Genomic DNA, 26249 nt, shown 5'->3' with positions numbered 1-26249 from the left:
TCTCTCTCTCTCTGATAGCTGAAAAAGTCAAAAATGATATCAATAATTCGATCTGTAACCGGTTTGTGAAACTATGAAAAAAATTCAATGGTATTTCGCTACCGCTACCTTAGAATTACAAAGTTATGTTTCATATTTTTAGATGTTTTGAGTTACTGAGACCTTGAGGCCAGGATCAACGAGCCAAATGCTCTATCTGCTGTTGGCTATCAAAATAGAAAGATTATTCAATGTCGTTATCAAGACCCCCCCTATCCCCCAAAATAAAAGAGCGTTTGAAAAAATTTGACTTGTTGTGAAACTCTAAGTTTTACCTCAGATTTCCCCACACTGGGTAGACCTACTGAGCAGATAAAACTTTATGATTCTAGGGTAGCTATTTTGGCTTTCACAAAGCTTAGAGAACCCATATTTTGCTTTGGAACATCATGTATCATTGCAAAGTTGGGATTTGAAATCGACCGTTTAAAAAAAGTAAATAAATTATGGTTCGGTTGTCATTGAAATGGCGGCCATATTGGATTTTGTTTACCGATTTTGATCTCGTTTTATTCAGTTGTTTATCAACAAATACACTTTTAATTTGACATGTACGTAGAAAAAATACAGATTTAATATTTGTCCAGGGGAATTTTAGGCGTATTATGATTCAGTTTTCATTTTATGACACGTAAAACTCATAGCATAACTGTGAAAAAATTCCCGGTAAAAATCAAAATTCCTGAAGCCATCAAAAGCTACACATGCTAGCAAAAATTCGTCTAGACAATTTTAGAACTAGGTGTTACTCGGGTACTATGAACATTGAAGTAAAATGGAATGAGAAACAGAATAGAAAAATTAGAAGAAGTAGCCTATAAAAAAATTATAGCTTTTCGAGAAAACAGTCAATATAAGATCTGAAAAGGCCAAAATAGTTTTGTTTCCAGTAAAAACCTGCAATGCCAAACCAAAACATGGCGACTATACTTGATAACATTAGCACAACAGAAATAGAATGGGGGTTTAAAATTCTTACTAAAAACTGAAGCATGTTACAGTATATAAGCGGTGCAAACTTGGATTTTTTTAAAGACAAAAACGGACAAATTTTCATTTTCTCCAAAAAAATCCCCCCCCCCCCCCTGTTCTAAAATCCCTTTAAAAAACACCACTTCAGGTGATTTTTTAAATTTTTAAACACATGTTCTAGCTCTCATTCTTTCTCTTCCTCTATCCTTCCCTCTCTCCCTCTCTCATTCTCTCTCTCTCTCTCTCTCTCTCTCTCTCTCTCTCTCTCTCTCTCCCTCTCTGTGTGTGTGTGTATGTGTGTGTGCTCTGTCTGTCTGTCTGTCTGTCTGTCTGTCTCACTGACACAAACGTATACCCACACACTCCTATCTATGTATCTATCTACATATATATATATGTCTCACATCCACACAACAGGACTGACTTCCCATTTGAATAGAAAATCCTCAGCTTTGTTGGAAGTGAAATATCCCTGGTCTTCCAAATCCTATTCAAAGAGGTGTGCTTTTCCATTGTGGAACTTTATTTCAGCACCCGTTCTTCCCTCTATGTCAATTATTATCCCAACAGACCAAGCATAGATCTACTATTTTATTACCAGTGGTAATGTGCATAGATTGTCAGATATGTGTGGAAGAGAGGAAGTGTGAGGAAATAGTGTATGCGAGTTTATGGGTGTGCACATGCGCGCGCTTTTATGCGTATGTGTACATGTTTGTTTGTATGTGTGTTTTTTTGTTGTGTGTGTGTGTGTGTGTGTGTGTGTGTGTGTGTGTGTGTGTGTGTGTGTGTGTGTGTGTGTGTGATATATATATATAAGAGAGATACAGAGCAGAGAGAGAGAGAGAGAGAGAGAGAGAGAGAGAGAGAGAGAGAGAGAGAGAGAGAGAGAGAGAGAGAGAGAGAGAGAGAGAGATTATTAGTACATCTAGTTTTAAAAATAATAGACATAATAAATTGAATGATAGCGATAGACTTAACAATGTAGCCCAATTAATGTGAATAACAACTTTCTAGCTCTTTCTAAATCTATGATATCAACCATCTTCAGAATATTTTGCTTCGGTTTTCCCTCGCCCAACTTTGTGTTCTTCAAAATGCCCATGACAACGGCTTTTGAACCCGGAAGTTTATAAATTCTAAACGCAAAATGGCGTCTCAGCATTAGATTAGACTTGTTTGTTTGTCACAGTAACTTCCAGTGACGATAGATGTAACGGTGTCCTCAAAGAACATGACAGAAGCCAATAGGTTTGTATTATATCAGTTGTGAAATTCAAGACAAAGTATAGGTAATAGCTGAACGGTTTCTTTATGTCGAGGCATTTTAAATCAGTTTTTTTTTGTTTGAACGGCGGCTGAGCTAGCCTAGGGCTAGCCTTTTTGTTGATGGCTACCCTGACTTGTGACTAACACAAAAAAATAGGCCTACTAAATTGTAAATTTTTAGTTTGCAATACCTGATACGAAACCAAAACTAAGGTACCTTACTGACAGTGCATGTAGATAGGCCTCCTATTTTTACTCTTTTCCTGCGTCTGTGCTGAGATGTGAAACCTATCCTATTCTATATTATATTAATCCCCTTTCGAACCCCATAGATTATTCATAACAACAAGGGCGTCTAAAAAGGTCATTCGAATGAGCATTACTGCTCGTAATGTCTTATCAGCTTATGAGAGGGGGTTATTTATGTGTTCGTAACACTTTATTAATGGCCACCTCTATTCTCACCCCGGGTTAATAGTGCAGGCGTGTCTTTTGGCTATTCTCACCCTGTGCGCGTTCACCGTTATAGCCTAGATCTAGGCCAACCAATTTTGCGTTCACCCTAAAATACAGAATTCTACACTGTGATAACAGAAAAATTGTAGAATTCTGTGCCGTGAACATACGTTCCATTACTACTGTTAGCCTACTTAAAGCGTACAATTTTGTCTGTGGGCAGTGGAGAGAGAGAGAAAGAGAGAGAGAGAGCAGTGGCGCGAGAACCTCTGGGCAAAACAAAATGGCGCCCGCGTAGTTCGGCTCGATTCGAAAAGTTAAATAGCCGTAGTATCTTTGTAGACGACCAAATTAATTTACTTTTGTGTTTTAACATCATTTTTTAACTTTGTTTTGGTCAATTTGATCGTCCACACTGATAGACAGTATTCAGAAAGAGATAGAGAGAGAGAAGAGGGGAGGAGTAGATCTTGCGAGAACTTCCGGGCAAAACAAAATGGCGACCCCCGTAGTTTGGCTCGATTCGAAAAGTGAAATAGCCATAGCATCTTTGTAGTCGATAAAATTAGCTTACTTTTGTGCTATATAACGTAATCTTTTCTTTGCCTTTATCCATTTGATCATCCACATCGATAGAAAGTATTCCGAAATTAGGAAAAACAGGTCTTGTTTTACACTGGGTGAGAATAGCCTACCTTGGCAAGTCTCACCCGGGGTGAGAGGTCGATTGTATTTCTATTCTCACCCCGGGTGAGAATAGCCACTTCCTTTATTAATAGAAAGCTATAAAAGATAGTCGCTTCGTCATAGTATAGGCCTACTCCTGACTCCTGATCACCTCTGCATAGTTTCAGTCTAGAGTCATACCCTCGCCCCTGCCCTCATTGACTTGTGAATGGCGACTGTCTGACTGTAATTTAAGCTCACTTTCCAATCTCATACTTTGCAGTTCATTTGTACTGCTCCTGAGATAGCATTACCCCCCCTCCACCCCTGCCTGTTTATGTTTGGGGTGTGCTTATTCCCAGTTGGGAATAGTACAAATTGCTTATTCTTAACCGGTATTAGGAGCTATTAATAGCAAGGAAGTGTCTCCCGAACCAGGATCCTAGTCCATGGAGACACTCAGTCTTGGGGGAACCATTAAAATATTTTGCTTTTTTACGCATGCGTGACCTCACGAGGCATATATCATGTATCCCTGCCGGTCAATATCAGTCATAAGGAATTTTTAAAACTGAGTTAACATTATTTTTAAAAACTATCTCCTTTTCCCCACAATTTAAGAAAAGAATGAAGTAAATATGACCATATTTGATGAAAAGATAGCACTTTAATTTACTTGTCCTTACTTGTCCACTGTGTTGGGGTCACTGCAGTCAGAACATGTCCATCTCTGCTCTTCCCCCCCTCATCAGGATCCATCCCAGAGTCTGTCTACTTATAGTTCCCATCATGATCTGGTTGGAGATCCGTCGGACTGGTCCGCACAGATGGCTGTGTTTCCCCTCTCCTCTTTGGATCCCCTTCTCCCTCAGTCTCCCTAGAGTGTTGGAACCGCTATCCACCCTATTCTTCCTCAAATTTTCCCTTTCAGCGGTTAGGACGGTTGGTGGGTCCAGTGTCAAATTAGCTCCCACTTTTGTTACTCCAGCCAGCTTGTCTGCTCTCTCATTGCCGGTTACCCCCGCGTGACCCGGGCAGAAGATCCAGGCCACTCTTTCCAGCCTGCTCTCCCTGATCGTAGCCTTCCAGTCCACATACATCATCCCTTTCTGTACCTTCTGTCGTGTGCTTATTGAGTCAGTAATGATTACTGCTCGCTGATGGCTAGTGTTCTTGATCCAGTGTAGAGCTTCACTTATGGCTTTTATCTCCATACACATACTTGATGTTGTCAGTGCAGTTGCTCCACTTTGCTCTTTCACTACTACCCCATCAACTCTTTAAATTGTGCGAGGTGAGGAAACACGAATAGGAGAAAATGGCCTTCAAAGTTGAGCAACATATGTTTCCATAGCTATGGGGTCTTAGAATTGAGATAGAGACTTGAAATTTAGCAGTTATCTTTGGCTGTGCTACTACATGGTAACAGAGAGAAGTAGAAAACATTTCATTAACAGAGAAAAAACTTATTGACAATACAGAATTTTCTGGAGAATGGACGTCACGTCAAATGCAACAAAATATTAGCATTGTACTTGGTACCAGATACTAGATGTTCAAAGTAGCTTTTTGTCAAATTCTTCTGTTTCATATATGAAAGTCCTATATCTCCTGAGAATTTTGGTACCATACTTTTACCTCTCAGTCAATGTTTAAGAGAATGGTAGCTGTTTCAATTTAACATGATAATCAAATATTGCTGAAGTCGCTAATAGGCTGCAACCCCATGTTTGACAGATAGTAAAAGAGTACCAAGTGCACCAAACATCTCTACATTAACAGAGTACAATCATTATAACAAAGAAATTAAACCTAACTTTTTTCAAGGCTGTGAGATCTTAACATTTCAGTATTTTATTGCCTCAAACACGATGATCTGTCGTTATTTCAATAAAAACACCGAGCGTTGTCTCGGCAGCGTTGCACCAGCCCTCGTGTCGAGCAAGTCGGCTCTATACTGTAGTGGACTAGTGCTCCCGGTAGTTTCGCGGAAAGATTCATGGAAAAATAATACCTAGCCTTTGACATTATTCTAATAGAAAAGGAACTGTTCTTTCTATTGGAACCTTTTTTAAGCCGGTATTTTACACATTTCGTGTTAAAAATAATCTTTGAAAACTTAGACGCTTTTTTTCAAGGTTTTCTATCCAAATGCCTAAGGCCAAAAATAATAACCATGGGAAACCACGCTCAAAACTGTATAATTCTCCACCAATGAAAAGACAGTATTGAATCATCAACCTTACTGCAAAGCATTCGAATGCATGGGTGTCAATTTTGAGCCAGACGACTGAGGGGCTTCCCATTCCACGGCGATTCTCCAACTCCAAATACTCAGATATATGCAAACAACTTACACTATTGTAACGAAGAAAATCTGAACTTTTTCAAAGTGTTCTGCATTTGGGTGTTTTATAGCGAAAGATTCTTGCCTATTGTGCGATAAACATAATATTTATTCTAATTTCTATTTTATGTCTTTGGTTCAGAGGGAAAAAAATAATGAATAAAAGGATCGCTCCTCATATTATAGGCTTTTGTTTAAAAAGATTATAATTTTGTTCAATCTTTCACCTGCTATTTTTGTTCTTTCATTTTAGGCTCTACTGATAACGTGAGCGACCTTACTCTGTGTCAATTTCTTAACTTCTCATTAATTTCATCCTTGTAGATTATTGCAAGTTGCAGGGAGTGTAAGCTCAGATGATTCCAAGTCAACTGCAGTGTCAGCGCTCTCTTCTGTTGATGCAACTGGCACAAGCCCTCTGCCAAACATTTACAATGTGACAGGGGCTGATGAAGGAGTTGCGTCTCATAGGAAAATAAGAGCTGATGATGTGAGTTATGAATACAAAATGATAAAAACATTGCTTAACTCTTTGGATCTGGCTCGGCGCCTTATTGGCATTTTCATGATATACAGTCAAACCTGCCCTGGCGACCACCTCTATAAGAAGGCCACCTGTACCAATGGCCACTTTCCATTTACCCTCTTGCATTTTTTCTCTATAATTTAACTGTGTAAAACGGGCACCTGTCCAACGCGGCCGCGGCCACCTTATTTTAACACACAACCCCTATCACACTAAGCAATAACACCTGTCTTAGACGGCCACCTTAGTGACTCCATTACGTTTTGTCATAAATTGTGCATTGGCCCCTGGCGCTGTGGGCGAGCCGTCATAATTCAATCACCTGTCGTTGTTGTTAGGTAGTCCCCCCAACCGATCATATTGCGTAGGCCCCTCCCTCTATTGACCAATGGGTAAAAAATTTTCAGCTGCTGGTGAGGTAAGCGTGTGATCCCTCATAACCCATAAGCTCCGCCCAGAACTCATACAAAAATCGTAAGTGAGATGAGTGGTCACTGTATACCTAGTCTGTAACAAAGTAACAAAGGACATCAACATTAACTTGCGACAGAAGCGTCGCTTGTTCTCTGAGTGGTAACGACCCATGTGTTTGTTTTAACATGGCACACGGTCTTCCTCGTCTGATACATTTCGTTTTATTGTCACCATTGTGCAAAATCAGCAACAAGAGAAAAATGACAAACAAAATACAAACCAACAACAACAACAACAAAAACAACAATAACAATGCGGCTACTTTCGATTGGGACCTCAGATGGGAATGGTTTGTTTTCTTCATCTTGATCAGTCCTGCCTAAGACGGCCACCTGTCTTATACGGCCACTTTTCTCCTTGACAATGAGTGGCCGTCTTACACAGGTTTGACTGTATATTGATTTTGTCAACCCGAAGATTTACACCTCATTCTGCATTCACATTAACTACCTATTTTTACCCATATCGTCATTTTTTGTCCAATTATGAATAGTTTGAGTGCTCACACCAACAAATTTATCAATATTTGACTGAACTATAGCCGTCTTAAAGTAACACCCTTTGCTGCCAGGTTGTGTGAAATTGTGGAATCCTTTGTGTACTGAAAGTTAATGATGGAGTAGTAAAGCTGAATTGGTGGTCACCATGCTCTGTGCAGAACCTTGTATTTGAACAAGGGTTATATATATACAGTCACATCTACATCTAATGGCTACCTGTCCAAGATAATAACCTGTGTAAACAACCTCAATTCTTCCTCCCCCTTTGCTTTTTTCTGTATCTGTATTATACTGACCCTGTCCGAGACAACCACCTGTATAAGATGACCATACTTTTCTATTCATCAATCATAATGGGTCGTGGTCTGGGATAATTTCGACTGATAAATATTTGTCCTTCTTGAGGATGCACTCCAGTGACTCGCCACTCAAACTTCGTGTCACCAACATGGTGTAGTTGATGTTTTCGATCCATAATATGCGAGGCATTTTGTGAGCCAGAGCTCACTATTTCCTCATCCCTCTCCTCTCCCTCACCCTCACAGCTGTTCAGAAAAGAAGTCGGAGCTGGAAGTCATTGTGGCTGTCCTCAACTGCATGACAACTTCAAACTTTTACTTTAAAAACAGAAGTGTAAGGTAGGCTATGTATGCTTTAAAGCCTCCAAACACTCAAAAGGTCTTTTTTAATTTTTTAAACATATTTAACTTTGGTTCTTTTATTTGATCAGCATTTCCAGTATTGGTTATTTGTCTTCTTTTATCACAGCTTCCTTCTAAAAAACTTCAATTCTCCCAATGGCATGAACTACGCAGGACTGAGGTCAAAGGTAGCCAGCTGAAGGCTCCCAGGGTTCGTCGAGGTAAGGGATGTTAGTTGTACAAACTTAAACTTCACTTGTGGATGAAATGAAATGTTATGAAAATTATCTTGCAGCTTAATATGAGGAAAGATATAGAGGACATTATTAGAGACAACTTCAGATTACTGTGAGTCATGTATAAGCAGTTTGGATTGATATTGTGCTTGACATTTTTCTTTAAGTTGTGTAGAGCAGTGATATCTTGCAGCGAAGGACAGTTAGCATAATCATAAAAGTTCTGAAGTTTGAATTGCAAGAGGCACATGACAGTGCTTTATAGCCAACAAATTGTAATAAAAAAATTGTTTTGGAATTGTATTTTTACACAGGTCCACCTGATCGAGATCGGGCATTTTACGAACTGACCGATGAGGACAACGAGAAAATTCACCATGACCTCCGTGGTGGACCTCGGCAAAAGCAAAGGGATTTCTTGGAGGACTGGGAAACAACAAAGGTCATTTGGTTTTCTAATTTTTAGCTTTGATACTAGAGGAGAGATTTCAAACTCAAATTACCCGGGGGCCACTGGAGGTAGAGTCTGGGTGAGCCTGGTCGGGTTCAATTTTTCCATTAAAAATGTTTCAAAGTATTTTTAAAAAATACAGCTTTAAAATCATGTTTCCAATTAGTCAAGAAACACCACTGGAACTTGTTATGAACCTGAGCTATGGTAAACCAACTGTGATTTTTAAAAATACCGGTATAAAAACCCTGGGCTGCACCTCAGTGAAAAGATGCTTGTGAGAAAAATGTGTGGGCAGCACTAACACTAAACTTTGATGCCAAATTGGGGCTGCTATACTATATATCATCCTGCTGGCCTTAAGTGGCCCATGGGTTGTGAGTCTGAGATTCCTGTTTTTGAGTTTATGTTGCTGTTATTCACTTCTTATCTCAGGCAAGCCACTCCCAGCAGTTTGCAGTCAGAACTATTGTGCCTATGAGCACAACCTTTGTGACGACTTCAACATCAAATTAGTGTTTAGCAATTGCCCAACCGAAAACAGGTCTCTTTTACTCTTTTACCAGGAATTAATGTATTAGGTGAAGAACTACAGTGGAATCCTGTTATATCGAGAGGGAGGGGACTGGTCCGAAATATCCGTTGTAACCAGATTCTCGTTATAAGGGATCCAGTAATAAATTCAAGGGAAATAATAAAGTAGGTCTAATCTGTGAGTTTGGTGCTCTGTTTCTTTCTTTTTGTTATCTCCCCTGATGATGATTTCGTTCAACATGACCTCTAGACTCTAGGTTTTTTCTGATTAAAAATCTAATCAGGTTTCTTTCTCTAGCGCCTGCTGTGTTGTCCTCCACCCCACGACACCCTGTGGTATGCTTTCGCACTTTTGGTACACACTACACCCTGCCCACGTCACGCATTCGCTCCATCCATCACAGCACTGTGACCTCTCAATCCCCACATCGGAGAAGTGAGAGGCATGGTAGGCCTAGATAATCTAGACTAGGTTGGCCTATCACGCGATGTGTTCTGCTTGTCTGCAAATGCCACACCCTACCCACTCATTGGCCCCGGCCTTCATTGTTGGCATACATGGGCTCTCCCATTCTATTTTTACGCTAGATCACCAACAAGTTTCTCAACTGGCAAAGTTTCACATTTGTATGGTTGGCCTATGCGCTGTACACAGTAGCAGCAATATTCCGCTATTACCGACTTGCGTGTTTGTCTAATTGCGCTATAGCAGTATTTTATATTTTATTTACAAAGGTAAAGAAGGGAAAAGCACAGGGTTTTAGACTAGTACTTCTCGTTATTTTAGGACTCGTTATATGTGGACTCCACTGTATCAAAATAGATTCACATGTTTTCATTTAATGACCAATTTACAGATTTTGTACCGAAAGAACAAAAGAGGTCCTTCTCTCTCTCTCTTCTGGCGCTGTGGCTTCATAAACGGTCAGCGATGCCGACAGCCCGCAGGAACTCAGGCATAATGGGTTTAGCCCCCTCCTCCCCCCCCCCTCCCGGAGATGAAGAGTTAATCCAGTAGTTCTCAGCCTTTGTAACTTTAATGTGACATCAATAAATGACTGAAGCTCTGAATGTTTTATGAATTATCATAGTCTTATTAAAGTCCATGCCGGCTTTAAGCACGGTCATCGGGAGAAAGCTTAAAAGCGTGCTTAAAGCTGAAGCGTGCTTAAGTGTGAAGTAGACATAATCCAGAGATTTTCATGTAGAAAATTCCCAGCACTATTTCCCTTTGTTTGTAAGTAGGCCTATAGCGGTCCCGCAAAAGTGTGCACTGTTATTTAGACACCCGCCATGGTAGTTTTTGTTTGCTTGTTTGTTTTTGTTTTGTGGTCGAATGGGAAATGAAAACTTAATTTAGACGGCCAGTCATGATACAGCACACTAGGCCTACTGTAACACACTGCCTGTGCGTACCACTGCCCGCTGTGCCACTCACACCACAGCCTTCATCCCACCTCGCGCGTGATACACAATCAGGATTAATGGATAGCGAGGGTCAAAGGTAAAATCTCAACCAGCCTCCCTTTCTCGTCTCCCCGACTCTCTTTGTATTTTTTTTTTGGTCGTGTGTAGCTTTGCCCTAGGCCTAGGCTAGATCCTATGTCCGCGCACACGGCTGTGTGCATCTCTCTGCCTTCCTCTCCGCCCGTGTGAGTGTGTGTGTCCATAACTTGCGTTCTTTGTGTTTCTCTTGACACACTCCACTGCTGCGGTGTAAACTGTGTTCGAACTTCGATGGGTCATCATGAAAATACATGTATTGACTGTCTTGTAAATGAAGTGTGCTTGAAGCCGAAGTTACCGTGTTTATAGGCGTGTAATTTATATAGAGTAAAAATTCGGTAAGAGCCGTTTAGCGTGCTTGAGTCCGAAACGTGCTTAAGGCCGGCGTGCTTATAGCCGGCACGGACTGTATAACTTTTCATAATTTACAATTTATTAGGTTCTGATCTCTGCTTTGGATAAGTATGGTAATTATTCTAATATTTTGATTATTGCTTTGTATAATTTTCAAAATGTTCTAATTTCACAATTTGTCCCGGCCTACAGATGGCGAGTTTTACGAGGCAGGAGCTGCATCATGGCTACCAGAAGCCTAACCTTGGTCGAATCCTAGGACGACTCAAGTCTGTGGTGTACCTCAACCTTCAGGACAATGAACTGCTTGACCTCTCCTCCTACAGTTTCCCATGGTCAGTGGGGGACATGCTTTTGAGTTTGTACTTAACAAACACTATTTTCAACACTATTTCAAGTTACAGGTTGATAAAAAACAACAACTATACAACTTGTTTTGTAAAAAGCTTCCTATCCTCAATACTGAAGTTTTTCTTTTCAAATTTGATCATAGTATTTGGAAGCCAAGAGGAATTTGTCTGATATTCATTTTAGATCAGTCCATTTAATGGTTTTGCTCTACATGGCCCTTTAAAAAATAATCCATTTTCAAACTTGTCCCCATTTTCGTAGAATGACGCACCAGTTCATATTAGGCCTGCCACTAAAAGTTGCAACAATCGCAATTGTAAGCTACAGCAGGCTAACACGTCATCAGAAGTCTAGAGATATTATTTTTCCCAAATTTCGTTTACCTGCTGAGATCATGATAGATTAAGTTTAGTAAAAAGCTGAGAGCATTTTGTATTGAACATTACCTCTCCCCAAACTCACCGTCCCTTACATTTCGTAAGTTCTGCGCATGTCACGGGAAGAATGCTTAGGTGCCCTCATGATCTTAGATGTCATGAGTAGAGAAGTTCCGTTAGTTTGAGTCTATAGGGAATCAGAACTAAAAGTTTCCTAAAAAATTACCTCGTAAGGTCGAACACACACCATGGGCAGCCCTTTAAATATCACCTGAGTGCAGATTTCACTTTCGAGTTTCATGAGACGTCTGCCGGTAGACAATCTGCAGCTAGGACATTCCTACACCTCAACAGTCTGCATTCTCGTGGCAGATCTTAACCTACGACTGTACCATTTTCATCTTCGCTAGGCCGAGATGACATGGATCAGAGCATGACAATGTATTCATGATTCCTCAATTGTCTTGAAAAGCGGGATCATTTCCTTAATATAGAGATGGGAATCGGGCTTGCAAAATTAGCATCCGCGAGTAATGAACTACTTGCTGGCACTACCCGCAAACGAGCGGACGGGTAACGAACCGTCCGCTTTTGAAGAGTAGTTCGCTACTCGGTGCTCGCTACACATTGGACAGAGACAACAGTTCGTTTAGCAGGTGGGCGGACGGGGAGGGACTCTTTCCATTGCATACTACTTAACAACTCCCCCCCCCCCCCCCCCCTTCCACAGGCCTTTGTGATAATTGGAACGTACACAGTGTGACCCATGCACAAGGTGAAAAGTTACACTCATAGACTACGTTACCAACCTCTCTCACTCCCTGTGGCACCGCTAGTGGTTTGAAACATTAGGCCTAATTTACAAACAATAGACGATGGGTCTAATCTTGTGTCAAGTATCTTGTCTGCTAGAGTTGGTCCGTTTGCCAGCCTGCTCAGTGAATAAAATTGCGGAGCAGACCCAAAAAACAAACTGACTTGAGGCTTGAGGTCCACTTGCATGGCCGTCCGTTAACTGCTCACTCTGACTGAGTCCGCGAGTAACGAACCCGTCCGTCCGCTCACCCCAACTCTACCTCGATGACATTTGATTTAGTGCAAAGCCCATTTTCACCCTGGGGGATATGTGTGTGTGCCTAAAGAAAGGTACCAAAAGTCGGATTTTGACCATTTAGAGTAAAGTTTTGCACCTTATATAGGAAAATCAATGCCGAACGTAGGGGTCTTTTAATTTTTTAGATATATCTCAAGTAGTTTTTGAGATATTGCATATATTTGCAAGGTAGGGTATAAAAATATAATTTTGAGAAAAAGAGCTTTTAAGTTTAAGAACGTGAGAACACATACAAACTTAAAAAAAGAACGATTTTTTAAATGTATTTATTCATGGAAAATTCATTTCCAATTTGGCATTCAGTTGACATGAATGTCTTGAATGGAATTCAATGGTAAAACATGAAGAGAAAACGTGCTTTAAGAACAGATTTTAACTCCTTTTAACTCATTCGCTACGCCGAGCCGTGGGGGGCGGCGCGGCTAAAGTGCCGTCAGTACGCTAAGCCGCCCCCGGCGGCTCGAGAACCAATGTTCAATTTTAGCTTGGTTTCTATTCCAATCCACATATCCATGTTAAAATAAGGTCATAATATAAGTTGACTTCCGGGTCAAACGTTTCCACCGAAAATCGGAAGTTTTGATTCAGTTTTGAAACACGATTTCGTAGTTTATGCGACATTGTTTTATCGCGAAGCCCAAATGATAGCCCAGACACCAGTCTTAGTACTTTTACACAACAAAATGTATCATTATTTTGCTCACTAAAGAAGTGTAGGACTCTTCTTTACAATATTGATAGGCTACTACTGGACTCAAATTGCCAGTGCACTGTAATTGAGAAATCAATATTTTTGAGTGCTAGGCCTAGATCTAAATAGATCTATAGTCAAAATATTATTTTTCTCCCCAAAATCACTTTTTGGTGAGTTTACTCAAAAAGTACCACCCAAGACATGTATAGGTTTATTCCAAATGCAATTCTGAATAAATCCATATAAGATACGAGTGTTTTTTCTGTTTGGGATCCTTTTTTCAAAATTATTAATTTTTTATTTTTTTTTATCAATATCGGAGGTTATGATCCAAATGTACAAATATTATGGAATGTATGTAAATAACTGCTCATTTTTCAATATTTTCCTGTTCTATATACAGTTATGGTTATTTTGATTTATAATTTGACAAGGTGCAAACATATTTTTTGAGTTTCATCTGAGATTATAAATTTTTTGTTTTCAAATTTTATCCGCAGCCAATCACAATTGTGTTGCATAATCGCCTCTTACAGGAACCAAAGTTTAAAAATACTCAAATAAACGATACAGATGTATTCTACAAACCATATTGAAAATGTTGGTATATAATATGTTGATATTTATTTGAATTTATGGCACCCAAGACCTGTGAACTGCGCACTAGTCATCATCTCATTTCGCCCTCCTGAAAAAAATTTGTCCACAAGCCGAAAATAATACGAAGCGAATGAGTTAAAAGCAGTTTTCTTTATTAGTTTTTATTATACCCTACCCTCAAAATAAAATGTTTAGAAGTCAGATAAATGAAAACCCTTTGAGCACATTGCAAAAAAATGGTGGATATGTCATTTTTTAAAATGGAAACACATTTTAGTCCAAAAAGTGATTTTTGTCATTATCAGCTTGTAGCTCGAAACGGTCTGGGGCGACTTTTGGTGCCTTTCTATAGGCGCACACACATAATATGTTAACTCCAAAAATGCTGCCTACTGGGCACCCCACTCCCTATTGTCTCTTGTAGCCACTTCATACTGAATATGCACAGTGTTTAGCATGGTTTAGCAGGTCCTTGTGTTCGGGCGCCATTGAACATTTCATACGACGCGTTAGAAATGCGTTGAGTCCAAAGGAGGGCATGTAGAGCACTGCTTCTAGGAATTCCAGAATGAAATTGTTTGTTTGTTTTTTAAACTCTGTTAAAAGAAATAAAATATTGTTTAAATGTTACAGGGATGGAAAATTAAGTGTCAACAAAGAGGAAATAAAGGAAAAAGTCAACCAGTCTTTTCCCGACTTCCTTTACAAGATTTTAAAAAATTGGTGAACTTCGCATTTTTGGGTGCTTTTTCTTTGAATCATTTCAGTTTTCAAAATAAGTTACTTCTTCGTGGGTTTTATGTCAAACAAATTCCTTATGTCTTTACCAAATTATAGCATTCTAAAACAACTTTTGTGCGAGTGATTCAGAAAAAAAGTTGTACAGTTTGTTTTTTTGATCACCCTGTATTTTTATTTAGATGAAAGACGGATATCAATCCTAGATGTTGTTTAATAAGGGAAATACTTTGATGTCTTTATAGAAGCTGTTCGAGTGCATTAACTACCAGACATTGTATGTTTTAAAAATGTGTTTTTGTGTGCCATTTAGAAAAATGAAAGTTGGGAGAACCTTGATTTGGCCTCTGTTTTATGCTTCATGTGTCTGATTTGAATTTTGTGCGAAGTGTGTCAAATTGCAATGGAGCATGTAGTTACTTTAAAAGTGTTTCAATAGTGTTTCTTCTTCTTTCAATTTTTTTCATTTTATATTGTTAATAAATGGATTGAAAATATGGGTAAAAGTACTTTTCAAAGATGTATATGACATCTTGAATCTGTATCTGCTATGACTTATATTTTTTAAATTGCCAGTGTTTGTTTTTTATCTGTTTTTTTCTCTCTTTTTTTTTTGGTCTTCTGCTAACGTTAAAGAAACAAGCTTGAAAACAACATCAGTTTTGTACTGTTGCTATTTCCTGTCTTTTTCAGCTGCGAGTACATCAATGTGGACTCCAACTACCTGACATCTCTCTCTGTGAGTAATATATTTTTAAAAGATGTCTCGATGTACTTGTTTCCGTGGTGTTTGTGACATTGAATGTTTTGTACTGGACAGCCATTTTCTTACATGTGTTCTTGTTACTTACCTTTTTCTTTTACCTTTTTTCTATTGCAGTCCTTGCAACTATTGAGACCCCTTACTTCTGTTTCTGCTTTGGGAGAACATATATTTGTTTTATCAATGTTTTGTTCAGTCTTCTTTCTTGTATTTGGGTGAAAAAGAGGATAAGTATGAATCAGGTTAATCTGAGCAGTGTGATGATTTTTTTCCATCTATATGTGAGCTAAAGAATTTTGTTTTTACTTTGTCTTGATATACACATTAAAAATTTATTATTTTTTAAAAAAATGTTTTACAGCGATCTCAACTGCATAGGGTCATATGAATGCTCGGGACACATTAAACATTTTTCAGGTGGTAGGAAATTTTGAATTTTGCCTTTGTCTGAGAAGGCTAGGTGTAGATCTTTCCTACCATAAGATCAGGGGTGTGACTGAAGAAAGGCAGCAGTAAGATGGAGCCAAGGAGTAGCAGTAGATAGCTGCAGAAAGAGCCAGGAGCCCAGAGATGGGAGCAAAGGAGGTGAGGTGGTGAGGGAAGAAAGTGGAGACGAAAACAGACTACAGAATATTGTTAGAGAGCAGGAAAGGTTTTGAAAGGAGAAAGTTTTGGGTAAGAAAAATTTCCGTCGTTATCCGGATTCGAACCCGGGACCTATTGATTGAGAGGCGAACACCTTATCCTCTAGGCCATGAGGCATTTCTTTGCTTTAGAAAATGAAATATTGTTATAAGAGACTGACTAATTTGCAGAATTAAATGAATAAAGTAAAATACATAACTAAATGAATAAGGTATAAAACTAATGGTTAAGGTACCCAACTGAAAGAACACTGTCCCTCTAAAGATGAAGTACAAAACAGATCAAATCAACTAGAAAGCCGAAAGTATAAAGTAAAATTATAGTAATAAACTAAAAGAATGTGCAAAACCAAAAAAAAAACCAAAGTGTTAAACAAAAATAAGTAAGGACAGAACTTAAAGACTAAGGCTTTTCACTGGATGATAAATTGCAGAACTGAATAAGTTGTACAAACTGAATTAATAAATAAAAAAAAACTCAAATAATAAAAGATAAAACTGACACCACGGCCATTGTGAAAGTGATTTACTCCTCTGTCCTGCAGCAACTTCCTCGCCTCCCACGTGTGCGCTACTTGACGATGCGAGACAACGATCTGAACACGCTGAGTGGACTGTCAGGCCTGGCATCTGCTCCGCTAGAGGAGTTGCATTTAACTGGCAACCCAGTCAGCTTCCACATCGGCTATCGCTACATGTAAGTCCATTTTTTAACATGTGGCATGATTTCTGAATCTTGATGGGCGGCTCAAGAAGGCTGTTGTATTAAGATCTAAGGTTTTGTAGCTGCTCTATTTTGTGGTGAAATTGTGAATGGAATTTTCTTGTTCCAGAAAATGTACATCATGAGAAATTCAGTGTTTGTCTAAAGTTTCTTTTTGAAAGGCTTTCTATCTTTCTGGGTTGAAAAAACATTTCTTTCTTTGATTCTTTATCAGTCTTCTCATTAACCTGTGTGGTTGATGTCACCTTATACTCCAGTGTTGATTTACACTTCGACTCAGCAATGACTATTATCTTTTCCTTCTACCCTGTGCTATTCCCCAACTCTTTTTAAAAAAAAACCCCACACAGATCATTTCAGTTGTCTTTCAAATATGAAAGATCACAAAATATAAAATATACTGAATCATTGTAATTGAATATAGAAGTCTAGAATGTTTCTTAGCTTTTGAGGGACAGAGCGATGTCTGCTGTGTGGTCAAAGGGGATTGAACACCATAGTGCTGACGGTAGAACTTTTATTACAGTTATTTCCCTTTACATCATGTGTCGGCTAAAAACTGACAAATTTCCATTGAAGCTGATTGCCGTAATATTGTTTTGGACTAGCCAGTAAGTGTCATCAAAGAGAAGCTACACTCCTTTTAGGTGTGGCTTCTTGTAAAAGAAAAACAATGTTCAGCTATTTCCCTTCGGTGACAGATTGACTGGTACCAGTACCATTGAACAAAACAGTTGGAAGAAGCTGAAGCTATCCTAGTGTTTACATGACCTTTATATGAGTGGTTGGTGGACTTATTGCACACTAGCAGGAGGCGCAACCCTTCTCAGAGTGAATTAACTCGCTTGAAATTCAATTCTTACATCAACTGTTCAGTGTATAACTCTTTCTATATGTGAGGCATCGTGGTGAAATCAGGTGCTCACCATAAAAATGTTGTCGAAGAAACAGGCATTTTTCTTCCAGTTTAGAAATTTTTTATTGAATTTTTGATTTTTTTTTGCTCAACATCTTTTATGTCCGTATAAAGCTCTTTTCTATGTAAATGTAACTGAATAATGTTGATTGAAGGCACAAAACTTGTAATAATTTTTCAGTTTTCAAGGACTCTCAATCCATTGAAGTTACCGAATTTTGGTTACCATTTTCTGGCTAATTTTACTGCTGAAACCAGGCAACCCCTCCTCAATTGAAAATATCTCGACTTCTATTCAAGATACATGGGTATTTTATTCATTCAAAGTACGGCAAATGAGTAAGCTTTTAGATTATATCAATAACTCCACATGACCAAAAATTGACGTGCGCCTGATTCTACTGCGTAGTGACACATATTTTTTTCAAAACGGTGTATGCCTAAGTCTCACACTAAACAGTCGATGATATGTACCTGGATGATGATGTTTTATAGTTTGAGGTATTCTTTTTGCTTTCTTTCCTTCCATGCACTGTGAAACTCAGATATAACAAAACATTCGGGCCTGACCTTTGATTTTGTTGAATCAAAGTGTTCCTAATGACAATGTGAGCAACAAGTTACATCACAATGTAGGGCTTAGCATACAGCAACGTCTGTTTCCATAGACCAACACACACGATTCATTATGTAGATTTACATCTGTGTCAAGACAGACTAGTTTGTTATTGCCAAGTAGCGGGGGGAGGGGGGGAGGAGGAGAACGGGATGGATATGATTGAGATGTGTCTGCATCTCTGCCGACTTTCTACACCCAAAACGCTTGTGCCTATGCGCACGCACCCCATCCTCCCACCCCCATACCCCCAATCCCATCAGAAACACACATTATCAGTCACCTGACCTAAGACACGTTATGTCTTATGCGTGTGGCAACAATGCAGGTATTGGTGTGAAAGGAGGCTTCTGACTGGATGCTTAAGATGTACGCAATAAGCTAGACTACTAAATGTGTAATGATCTGCGGTGCAGATGCGATCAATGGTGTCTTGGAATAGAGGAGATAAGGTTAATTAATTCCGATGTTGCTGAATTCGAGTTCGCTCATTTATGTGTTTGTTGAATCCGATTTATTTTGTAGATGTTAATGAATTTTAAAAAAGGGGAATCTGTCTTGCTTTGTTGAATCTGAGTTTGTTGAATCCGAGTTCCAATGTACCTGTCTACTTTTTTTGTGTTCTACTTGTATTTCTTCTCTATTATTTTACTGTAAGTGGTCAGTATGGCTTAAGACTTTTTGTAGCATCAGTGGAAAAGTGGTTAGGCTTGTGGACTCTCAACTGTAAGGTTATGATTTTGAATGTAGTCAGGATATTGTGTCCTTGGGAAAGGTGCTTTACACGAATTTTCCTCAGTTTGCATAATAATATAGGTGGGAATGGGTACTCAGCTAAAAAAGTGAAAGATCTTGTCTGGTTGTTAGTGTTTAAGTGTGGGAAATCTACAGTTATTTCTCTGGAAGCTAAGAATCTTTTGAGTCCTTCGGTCTGGAGAAGTAATATGTTGAACAATGCAAAGAGCTTGCTGAAGAGGGTGGATATGTGCTATTTAATGCAGTATATTATCATTATTATTATAATTGCTATCATAATAATGATAATAATAATAATAATAATAATTATTATTATTATTATTATTATTATTATTATTATTATTATTATTATTATTATTATTATTATTATTCTTCTTTTTATTATCATTATCATAGACTTGTCTTTTCTTTTCTTGTTTTGCTCTACCTTTCATGATCTTATCTTGTTACAACTTATGGTATCTTGTCTCAACTTGTTTTATTTCACCCACCTGAGGTTAATCCCTTTCAGGCAGAGGTGATGCAGCATGCCACCTCAGTGATCTAGATTGTGTTAATGATGAAAGATTTGCAATCACAAGCTGTTTTATCTTCTTGTCTTGTCTTGTCTTTTTTTTCTTATCTTGCCTCATCTTTGAATTTACTCTAGTTGTCTTATTGCGCCTTATCTTTTCTTGCCCCTCCTTTATCTTGTCTCACCTTATTCTTAATCTTGTCTTGCATTTTCTCAGCTGAAATTGTGTTGATGGGGGCATAAAATCACCTACATGATGAAAAAATAAAATAAAATAATTTAAAAACTCCCCAGGGTGTTCCAGGCTCTCCCCGCTCTCAAGCTCTTGGACGGCGTCGCGAGACAGGAAGAAGATCTGACACCTCCGCAAGGGATGGAGGACAATATAAAGGATCGTGGCTGTGTTGTTTGTTGAAGGAAACAGTCATGCATTTCTCACCTCGTCCAAAGGAGGCAAATTTCACTGTCATCATGATAGTGAAGAAATTCTTGAAGAAAATGTGATTTTTTTGGCTCATTTGATTTATATTTTGAAAAATTGTGATGCTTGTTTACAGTTTTGACAATTTTGGTATCTGTTTCTATATATTAAAAATATTTGCTACATATTTATGTTTTTTTGTTTTTTTTGGTAATTGATTTTTTTTTCTTTTTTCGGCGAATGTTTATATTTTTCCGACTATGTCTAAAGACAATGATCAGTTATTTCTTACTTTGGCATTTTACATTATGTGATTTAATATAGAAATGAAAACTTGAATAGCCAGTAATGTGCAGTTATTTTATGAAGAATGGCCATCGGACAGGGGGCTCTGGTTTGACTCTGTGTAAGTACATAGCTCTCTCTCACATTTCCTGAAACGTTATATCTCGACCGAGTTTCCTGATGGGGAACCCAGTGCCATGCTTTGCTTTTAAAACTGGCTTGAATTTTGTTTGAAAATTGACTGTTTCGAGTAATTTATATTTATAATTCACATTGACATATGCCGCCTTTTGATAAGACTTTCTCAATGAAAGCCTCCAAAATGTTCTTCATGGATCTGTCAGTGCTGCTACTGTCGGAGGACAGAAAATCTCCTAACTACAGGCAATTTCATTTTCATCTTTTTACAGTGTAATGATTCAGTAATTTTGTGTTGCAATAATCTTATGTTGCAATGTTTTTGTTCAGTATATGAACTGTTTATCAACGACTATGGTTTATCTGCTTGTGATATGTTTTTGAGTACCAGTACCAGTACTTTTTTTTTCATTTTATGTTGTACTCGGGGAGAGACGCTCAAATGATTTTGAATTGACTTGGAAAGAAATAGTACAAATGACACTTGCCGTGATAAGACTTTGTACGTCCATGTACACTTTGCAGTTTTGTTAGGGAGAAGTGCTCAATGGTTTTATATATTAACTCTTAATATACAGGTTATTCCACCTTTGAACACAGGCAATTTTGTCATCCAATTTTTCAGCCATAGTTTCTTTTAATTCTGCTCCTATTAAACCTTTTTGCATAAAATAAACACAAACTTAGTAATAATGAATGATTCTTGTAATAAACATACAGATTTATTTGAGAAAATATTGATTTGCTGGGGTTTTTGTAGATTTTATTTTGCTGTGACTGTAAACAACGGAGAGATACTCTGCTGGCTGAACCTGCTCGCAGTAAACTAAGAGTTAGTATTGTTTGAAATAATACAAATTTGGCTGTTTATGTTGTCGCTATTGTTTTAATTGTTGTTATCATTTTTGTTGTTATTGCTGAACTAGCATTGCACAGTCTTATGGCGTTTAATACAATATCATGATGTGCTTGTCAGATTTTTTTTCCCCTCTTAGATATGGACACTTCTACTGGCTAGATATGCTTCTTCATTATTGTTTTCCTCATTGATCAGTAATGGTTTGAAATATCCTCTTGCCTGTACTATAACTTTACTGTACCCTCATATCCCAAATCTTAATTCTTTTCATAACATTTGGTGGGCCTAATATGCTTGTAGCTTGAGACCTATCATTTGTATTTATCTTGCTAAAAATTCTAACATGTGAAATATTTCAAACTAAACTTGCCACAACAAAGCAGGGAATAGGCTTATGACTTGTAAGAGTTGACTGCTTTCTTCTCCCATGGAGTATGTACAGAGGGACTGGTCTAAAGCCTGACCTGAGTGTCAAACTGGTCCTAAAAGTAATGGTATCAGGTTTGGTGTGTTTTATGTATGAAAAGGGAAGGGACGGAGAGAGGGAGAGAGAAAGGGAGAGAGAAAGGGAGAGAGAAAGGGAGAGAGAGAGAGAGAGAGAGAGAGAGAGAGAGAGAGAGAGAGAGAGAGAGGGTGTATATGTGTATGTGCGTGTATGTGTGTGTGTGTGTGGTATGTTGTGTGTGTGCATGTGTGCATGTGCATGTAAGGGAGGGATACACAGATTGTGGTTTAAGTTGAATGAATAAATTGGAGTGCACTGTACATACGTGTACTATCATTTACTTAATCACGATTTAGTTTTTAGATTCAAATTGAAAGGTCCTTGTGGGAAAGCAAAACAATTTCTTGAAGCTCTACAGTGCATGGACCTAGAAGTAGAGGGCAATGATGACCTTTTCAGAGGATAAGATGGGTTATCATAACGGGATCTTAGAAAGTGTTATGGAGCCAAGAGTTTATTATAAAACAAGCTTTTTGTTTTGAAATATTTACATCCCCGGCAGCCATCATTTGTTTTTAGTATGAATTTGATTCGAATGTACCGTTTCATGTACAATTTGAAATGTGGGTCCTCTTTGAATATTGAGATTTAATTGTTGAAGACGAAGAAATGTTGAAAAAAAATGTGTATGTTTTTAATTTGTCAGGGATGTATTGAAAACTCTTTCTGAAAAGTGTTTGCGGTGCATTTGTCTTTTGCAGCATTATAAAAAATGTGACAATAAATGTTGGTTGTCTGATTCTGTGACGGGGAAGGGTGTGCCAATTTCATCATATCGAATTATAGTGACCTCAATTTTTTACTATCCCACGCTTCCTCTGTTAAATGCATAGTCATAGTTTTGTGTCCAACACAGGGATGATGAAATTGAAACACATGCCCACGATTTAAACTTAAAACGAAAGAATCTAAAGGAATGTCTAGCTAGTAAATTTATTGTAAGCTTGTCAAATAATCAATATTCCAAGAAGTTTTGTATTTTATTTGATGTATTTGTTTACAAGTACAAATGTCACAATAAACCACTGTTGTCCAGAGCAATTAATAAGAAGAAATTTCTGTCAATAAAACTGTAGTTCCTCGAAGGTTTAGTAGATGAAGTAATGTCCAGAATGTGGCTTGGTTAACAAGGACCTACGTCTTGTCGATGGATTTGTCGAATCATAATTTGATTACATAATAATCTAGACATATTTTTCAGCAGGGTTTTTAGCCATTCAATGGGGCTGTAGTTTCTTTAATTTGTAAGAGAAGTTGTAAGAGAAGTTGGGAAAGGATCACATGCGGTGTGTGGTGGGGAAATTGAAACACTGATGAAATTGGAACACCCCGTCCTTGTCTGTGCCAGGCATTTGATTATGTTATGCATGAATCAAAATTCAGCCTTGTAATTTTGCCTGCTGGTTAGGCTACTGTTAACACAACAAGTACACGTTATGAAAGTCAGAAAGAATCATTTCTGACATACATGTGTTACGCATTTAATTAAAGTTCAGCATATCAAAACTGGTGACATGTTTTTGTGCAATTCTTTCTCTTCTAACAGACACATGCAGACATAACTTTCTCATAAAATTATGATGTACAGTTGAATTTACTCTACTAATAGCCGGCTGTCCTAGACAATTACCTGCACAAACAGCAACTTCCCTCTTTCCCTCTTGCGTTATTTTCTACATGTACATTATAAGGACACTGTTCAAGACGTCCATCTGGCTGAGACAAAATCTTTTCTTCTCGACAAAGGGTGGTCGCCGGAGACAATTTTGACTGTATTTTTACTGATAAATTGTGTGGTAATGTCTTTTGAGTTTCAATCTATGTCTGTTATCACGCACAACATGTAGTTTATTTTAATATTTGTCGAGTACAAAGCAGCACTGAGCAGGAATTGACCTTTCTCTGCTTTTAAAGTTTTAGACCAAAACCTGCACCTCCCCTCGACATCCTAAGGACACCAGAGGAAGGAATAAGCGAAAAGTAGAAGTAAAGTCAGAGTTTTACGGCTCTTGCAACACAATAGGCCATATACGTGCCGTAGATTAGAGTAGTTACAAGGGAGTAACAAACACAATAAAATAAAAGGAGGAGAAATCTGGACGACAGGTGTAGGAAAGAGGGAGCAAACCACACCAGAGCATATGCCAACCAACCTCTATAGCTGCTTTGTTATCCCCCCCCCTCCCCCGAAAAAAAACATTTAAAAAACACAAAAAACTAAAAACAAGAAACAAACAAACAAACAAACAAACAAACAAACAAGCAAAAAAACAAGAAACAAAAACAAAAAACAACCGGTTATTTTACCGTTGAGTAGGCAGCTTTTTCTCGCTAATTTTACCCCTGATACCAGGCGTCCACTACCTCCTTCATCTCAAACATGCCAACTTAATATTCATAATACATGGGGATTTATTTTCGTCAAAAGCAAGGCAAATATTAATTCCGTGAGCCCAGAAATTTACGAGTGTCCGATTCCACCGCGTTGTGACCACAGAATTCTACACTTAGTGTAGAATTCTGTGGTTGTGACACATAATTTGACATTGGGTTTTTGTGCATAGTTGGCGGCTATTCGCTAGAGGTGTGGTGATGATGCACACATTTGCATTTGTCGTGCCATGGCGATACTCTGTGAAATCTGTATCTCTTAGGGTGTGTTGATAGAGAGATAGGGAGAGCAAAATAATGGTTACGCCTGTGACCGTCCAAGCAAGATTTTTTAAGAGTGCATGTGATATTATTAAACTTAAGTCAATTCACGTTTGATTGATCCCAAATATTCATAATCCAGGGGGTCGAAGGACTGAAGATGCAAAGACTCAAGATAGCAGAAAGTAAGGTAGAGGTAGCCTACAAGGTAGTTTTTAATGCCATATAAACCTCTTTTTCTCTTGAAAGTTGTCACCTCTAAAGAATTTTGAATGACTTTTATGAAAACATTATCAGCATCAAAATTCAGAAGCCCCCACCTGCTACACTTGTGCTTGACAACCTGGGTGGTACCGTCCATTAGTGGGCGATTTGGCAATTTTGGTGGGCGGTGGGGATCCCCTGGGCAGTGAAAGGTGTTATCTAATTAATGGTCCGCTTTAAAGAAAAACTACAAACATGCAGGTTTACAGTTAAAATATTTAAGCAATTTATTCATATTGTCTGCAAAACTGAGTATTAGCCAATCAATTGAAAAATTACAAACAACAAAAAAACAAACAAACAAAAAAAAACCAAAAAAAAACAAAACAACAAAAACCAAAACAACAAAGGTTGCCCCACATTGTGCAGCACTCTTTTCACTCATGCTTACATTGTTGCTCGAATGTGTGGCTGTCTAAGCCACAGGTGCATCTCTTCTGGACCTATTAATTGTGGTGGTAATTAAAACAGCAGGGCGGAAGATCGGGGGCTGATTCCCGAGTGGGGTGTTAATTTTTATCGAGAGTTATATTTTGTATCTCTTTTAGCCCTGAATGACTCTGCTGACAGACAGACAGGGTCAAAGCCATAGCCTCCTAAATTACTTTATTTGATTCGACATTAAATACCAAACAAGCAAAAGAACCTTCTACACTCATGCTAATGTCATTACTTGAAAATATCACTACTTAACTCAGGGGTGCATCACTACTGGACTTATTGTGACAACCGACAAAGCAGGATGGATGATGCACAATGCTCTGAATGTATCATATGGCTGTAATTGTTTCCCAGCCACTAATTTAGGACTCATGGTGTTTGTCCTTGAGAACATGTTTCAATAGGGTTTGCTTGCAATGTCACTTGACAGAGAAAACCAGCTGCGAAATTACATGCAGTATAGATAGGAGCTTAAAAACGATAAAATTTTATACGTTGTCATTATTTTTACTATGTACTTTTGTTGAAGTTGATTCAGAATGTATGATTATGGCGTCAGTGATCTAGTGGTTAGGTTTTCAGACATTTGATCGTAAGGCCGTGGGTTCGAATCCCATTAGACGCCCGACGTTGTGTTCTTAAAAGGCTCTTTATACAAATTCCCTCACTTCACACTATGGAAATGAGTACCCGGCTACAGACGGAGAAAGATCTTGCCAGTTCCTTAGCCTTATCGTTTTATTACCCTGTATGCCTCCCTGGAAGCTGAGAATGTTTCTGAGTATTCTAAGGTCTGTTGGGGAAGAAATATTTGAAAAGAGCATGCAGAACGTGTATATATCCATTATACAAATCTTCTTCTTCTTCTTCTTCTTCTTCTTCTTCTTCTTCTTCTTCTTCTTCTTC

At 38.3% G+C, this 26249-nt stretch overlaps 1 protein-coding gene across 1 annotated transcript; it reads left to right on the top strand.

Moving 5' to 3' along the window:
* Nucleotides 1-2161: 2161 nt before the first annotated feature.
* LOC101847039 lies at nt 2162-22098 on the top strand. The gene is made up of 8 exons (XM_005099240.3): nt 2162-2262; nt 6074-6239; nt 8018-8111; nt 8441-8568; nt 11164-11306; nt 15539-15584; nt 16798-16949; nt 20073-22098. The coding sequence occupies exons 1-8, from the start codon at nt 2246-2248 to the stop codon at nt 20191-20193; spliced, it is 867 nt and encodes a 288-aa protein (XP_005099297.1). The 5' UTR covers nt 2162-2245; the 3' UTR covers nt 20194-22098.
* Nucleotides 22099-26249: the final 4151 nt, after the last annotated feature.

This window comes from Aplysia californica, unplaced genomic scaffold, assembly GCF_000002075.1.
Source record: "Aplysia californica isolate F4 #8 unplaced genomic scaffold, AplCal3.0 scaffold00206, whole genome shotgun sequence".
NCBI lineage: Eukaryota > Metazoa > Mollusca > Gastropoda > Aplysiida > Aplysiidae > Aplysia > Aplysia californica.
Note: the sequence above shows the minus strand (reverse complement) of the source record. Positions and strands in the feature narration are given on the sequence as shown.